The 5,178-nt window shown below is 38.4% G+C and overlaps 1 protein-coding gene across 1 annotated transcript in view; it reads right to left on the bottom strand.

Annotated features, from left to right (window-relative positions):
- LOC123972503 (D-beta-hydroxybutyrate dehydrogenase, mitochondrial-like) overlaps window positions 1-2,403 on the bottom strand; it is a 5,157-nt gene extending 2,754 nt beyond the window's left edge. The window contains exons 1-3 of the mRNA XM_046052026.1: window positions 1,627-2,403; window positions 455-607; window positions 286-319 (exon numbers count right to left, since the gene is read on the bottom strand). Coding sequence (XP_045907982.1) covers window positions 286-319; window positions 455-607; window positions 1,627-1,975 — 536 coding nt within the window. The 5' untranslated portion in view covers window positions 1,976-2,403. The remainder of the gene's footprint in view (window positions 1-285; window positions 320-454; window positions 608-1,626) is intronic.
- Between the last annotated feature and the right edge of the window lie 2,775 nt (window positions 2,404-5,178).

Here is a 5,178-nt window from a genome sequence, read left to right on the forward strand (position 1 = left end):
TTGTTATTATAATCATTAACATTACGATGGTTACCATTAACACTATTATAAATATCTGTACCATTTTTCATTTAGTCTATAGCAACATTACCTTCACTGTCTATACCTCTGTGTGTATATTGTGTAGGCTGCCTCCCTCCCCTCTCTCTCTCCTTACCTCTCTCTCTCTCTCTCTCTCTCACTCTCTCACCCCAACCGGTCGAGGCAGATGGCCGCCCACCCTGAGCCATGGTTCTGCTCGAGGTTTCTGCCTCTTAAAAGGAAGTTTTTCCTTGCCTCTGTCGCCTAGTGCTTGCTCTTGGTGGGAACTGTTGGGCTTCTGTAAATAACATCACAGAGTACGGTCTAGACCTGCTCTTTTATGAAAAGCGCTGTGAGATAACTGTTGTTGTGATTTGGCGCTATATAAATAAAATTGAATTGAATTGAAATGTTGCAAACTTTATGAGCTAACCTTTAGTGGCACGAAGCAAAGGTAGAAATGCAATAGAGGTCCTGATGCAGCCAAACAGGTTGATGTCGATCATGTTGCGGAAATCTGCAAAAGTGCTCCATTCGATCTCGGCCCAGTCGGATATGCCAGCGTTGTTCACAACTGCCCACAGGCCTGACAAAGTATGAAAGTGACAGGTTAATAAGTTATTCTTCAGAAAGAGATGATGGAACTTTAAAATGAAGGCCAAATATGTAAATGTGTATTGTGTAAACCATTAATTAATGCATTATTGAGCAATTATTTATTATTAAAGTAAACATCTACAACATTTGCATTCAGTGTAAATCCAATGCAATAATCTCTGCTTAGACTTATAAAGTTTATTTTTGAGATAGTAAGTGAAAAAGGTTGACTTTGTACATTAAAATTAGGAGATACAAAGTCAAAAACATATTTACTATCTTAGTACACCTACACATTACTGTTATGATACCCCAATCTAAATCAATAGGTATTAATATGGAGTTGGCCCCACTTTGCAGCTATAACAGCTGCCACTCTTCTGAGAGGGCTTTCTACAAGAATAAGTTTCTTATCTTATTATAGCGGCCCATTTCCAAATAAAATACTCATGGTAAATAAAACTTGTCAATAAAACTTTTAAAATATGTCCAAATTTTGAGTTCCTTACTTACTTTCTATTTTGGTATCTCAAAGTTAGAACTTAGTATCTTACAATTTTGACATTAATTTGAGTATGGAACCCCGTTTTCACCAGGAGAAAATTGTAGGAATAATAAAAATACAGTTACTCAGAGTAAGAAAACAAATATGACTATCTTAGTATCTCAAAATTAGAACTTACTGTTTAAAGGTGATTCACGTTTATGCATGGGTGGCCACTTCCACCAGGAAAAAGAAAAATATTATATTATATAATAATAAAAAGTTTAAGAATTATGAAAGTAAAACTACTATTATTGGTAAATCAAATCAAACAAATCAAAATTCTGAGATATTAAGTCATAATGTTGATTTATTAAGACAGAATTATAACATTCATAGCCAAAGTTAAGTATAACTAAGTCACAATTGTTAAATCATAAATTATATTTTGGCAAAAATTAGCTTCCGGATTAAAGCTGCTTGAAACTGGGTGTTTTTGTTTTTGCAGCGTGCTAAATTCTCACCTTTCACTGGCAGATTCTCCTGAACCGTCTTCTTCGCCTGCTGCACGTCTTCATCACTGGTGACGTCCAGTTTGAGGATTTTCAGATTACTGGAGCTCTGTCTGGCCAGGCGCTGAGCACCGTCTCCTTCTGGAAACAAACACCCAGCAAAGACCACAAACCCTTTGCGGTCCAAACATTGAGCCAGCTGGTGTCCAAAGCCACTGTCGCAGCCTGTTATCAGCACAGCATAGCCGTACCAGTCCTGCACATGGCTTCGGTGGCAAACCAGCTTGGCAAGGAGGAAGAGCAGGACGGCAGAGATGGGGACGATGCCGATGATTTGGCCGATGAAGAAAATCGTGTTCATGTTGGTCTGTGAACCACCGGGTCTGAGGACTGTCTGCTAGTGCTGTCTACTGCTCAATAAATGCCTGCTGACAACACTTTAATGTGAGGGCTGTTTTCTTGCCTCAAATGCATTAGAGGGAATTTCACACAATTTGTTCAGGTTTTCATGTGACTTTATTAGACACTGTTTTCCCTGTGTTTGGTATGTGAATGGTAATGATTCACTGGCTCCTGGTTACCTGTCGATTACACACACTTGGCTTTCATCATCCCAGCACTACTGCCAGAAGAATCACAAGAACTCTCTCTTTAGAGCAATAATGCTTTGTTTTAACCCTGGTGATTAAGAATCTTGTTTAATCTGATTAAAACCATGTTCTTGACGCCTTTCAGAGCAAAGAAAGTTTAGAACCATACCGCTGTTTAATTCTGTCTATCGTTGTGCTTCAGGACCACACTTCCCTGCCTAGTATGCCAAACCAACACCAGCCAACTACGCCTGTCTCTTTCATTCATTCATCCAGCCTGCTTCGGTCTCTCACTGCCATTGCTCACCACGCTTTGCCTTCTCCAGCACCTTCTCCATCTCCATTCCCCGCTTCACTTTACAATAAATAACTTCTGTTATACATTTAACTGCCTGCTCCTACATCAAAAACCGGCAATCCGTCACACTCTGTAGTCCAAAAAGTACGTCAACTGTGTTGTTCCTTACCGGAAACGTCAGGCCAAAATATTTGCTGAAAATGTTCAAATCATTTTTTTGAGAGTGAATGACTGATTGGAGGTTTTATTTGGTTTGTGGTACATTTAGTGCAATGTTGGACACAGCAAGGCCTAAGCTTTTGGACATTAACCTGCTGCCGAGTCAGAAGAAAAGCGCTGGTTGCCAAATGTGAAAAACACAAATATAGACAATTCAGACATCATCGATTTCCTGTTGTGTGCTGACCTGAGATGTGATGAGTATTCCTTTTAACACCAAAAGGCACTAAGCCAAGGTGAGTTGAGATCAGATTTTAGAATTAAAATATTCTATACAAATCAACAGTCACAGACAGCTACATTTTTAATTAGGACCCCAAAATCCAGTGCTGCCTATTGCACAAGCCTGTTCACAACACAGCAAGAGTTCATTCTGAGGGCTGTTTGTTTTTCCTTCTGATGCGCTACAGAGAATTTCCCACGATTTGTTCAGGTTTTCATGTGACTTAATAGTCTCTAGTCCAATAAGCAAGTCAACTGTGCTAATTCTTACTGGAAGTGTAGCCTAAACTTATTCGCTGAAAAGGTTCATTTTCACCAAAGTGAGCATGCCTCTGGCAATTTTCTTTCTAAAAGAAATTTGGGCAGAACAGGATGATAAGCATGACTTCCTAGCAGAAAACTTAAATTAACTACTGGAGAGCACACACACTCATTTGACGTCAGTTTGACTCTTTTGTGGACTTACAAGGACCCCCAAACCCCCCCCAAAAAGAACATTAGCAAAGGTGAGGACAGGAACTAGAGTGCACTGCATCAAAAAATAACCCATTTAGATTTCAGCAACATTTACAGGCTAACACAGATACTGGCCCATACGGAAGGTTGCACACTCAAACACAAGAAAAGCAATCTAGTGTTATACTGTCCAATGCAGTAAGGAATGCAAAGACATGTATAATGGGGAAACTAAACAACCACTACACAAACACATGGTTCAGCACAGAAGGGCTAACACCTCAGGTCAAGACTCTGCAGTTTATTTACATCTGAAGGACAGTGGACACTCGTTTGAGGACCACCAGGTGCACATTTTAGACAGAGAAGATGGATGGTTTGAAAGAGGTGTCAGGGAAGCCATTTAGATCTGGGTTGAGAAGCCGTCGCTGAACAGAGGAGGGGGTCTACGCCATCACTTATCACCCACTTACAAAGCTGTCCTTTCATCACTTCCCAGGAAAGTGAACAAACTTCTCTGCCTCAAGTGAAGATGTTTACGATGGTCGTTCAGACTTGGCCTTGGGTGGCTCTAACGACCATAACGACTGTCGTTACAACATCCAGGAGCACTAACAAACCACTTGATGATCTTTGATTAATATTGTTTTTTTCTACTTCCAATTACAGGAAATTGTAATGCCACAACATGCACCAATATTTTACAGTGTGCGTCCCATTTTATGGCAACCATTGGCCCTTTCCTGTTTCAACACAATTACCTTGTGCCCATTTAAATAATAAAGGTACAAGATACAAGTGTAAGAAAATTCACCAAACTGAGCCGTTTCAATACATTAACATAAAGGTCAGAATACGGGTGCACTCCAACTTCAGGGGTGGCTGAAGGATGCAAAGTTTGGATAATATAAAAATACAAATATTCTTGGTATGAATCAAAATTATTAAATAGTATGTTCAACCACGATATAACCGGTCACAATTTAAACTACACTCAGATACACAAAGACAAATTAATGACTTAGTATCTCAGTTTGATTTAGAAAGACAGATTTTTGACATTTGTACTCAAAATACTAGGTAACATTTTTTTTATATTATTATTTATACATTATTAACTGATAAGTCATAATTTGAACTTTGTATCTCATAATTTTGATTTACTACGTGTTACAATACAAGCTAACATTACTTCAGCATTTCAAGTAGCAGCAACCCAAATCTCACAGGTGTCTATAACAACATTAACAATTGCTGAACTCCATTTAGCTGCTTCAGTTTCAGGGTCCTGGTATTGTGCATGCGGACTTATCACACTCTAATGGTTTACTGGGACACATAACAGAGCCAGCCTTAATGTTAAACACCTGTGAGGCCTATAAACCTCTCAAACCTATAAACCTCTTATTTAGGGTAACTTTATGGACAATAGTAAGTGGACAGCCCTCTATATAGCTGTAACGTTTGCATGTCCACATACTTTTGGCCATATTGTGGAACTTGTACATGTTGACTTTGTTAAATCTATGTAGCGCCCTCCAGTGTTTACAAAGTGTTACTGCACACTCTCACTTAAATCTTTGTGTGATTATTTAATGCTATTTAATTGTTATTTGCATAATTATTCAAAACATGAAATTGAAAATTATTAATTGCATTTTTAAGAAAATCATCCCCTTTTCTCCCCACATATATAAATGCATTTATTTCCATTTTTCTTCCTTTATTTTCATGTGACAAGTTTAATCTATAATTCAAATATATTTATTTTTCTATAAA

Source organism: Micropterus dolomieu, linkage group LG06 (genome assembly GCF_021292245.1).
Source record: "Micropterus dolomieu isolate WLL.071019.BEF.003 ecotype Adirondacks linkage group LG06, ASM2129224v1, whole genome shotgun sequence".
NCBI lineage: Eukaryota > Metazoa > Chordata > Actinopteri > Centrarchiformes > Centrarchidae > Micropterus > Micropterus dolomieu.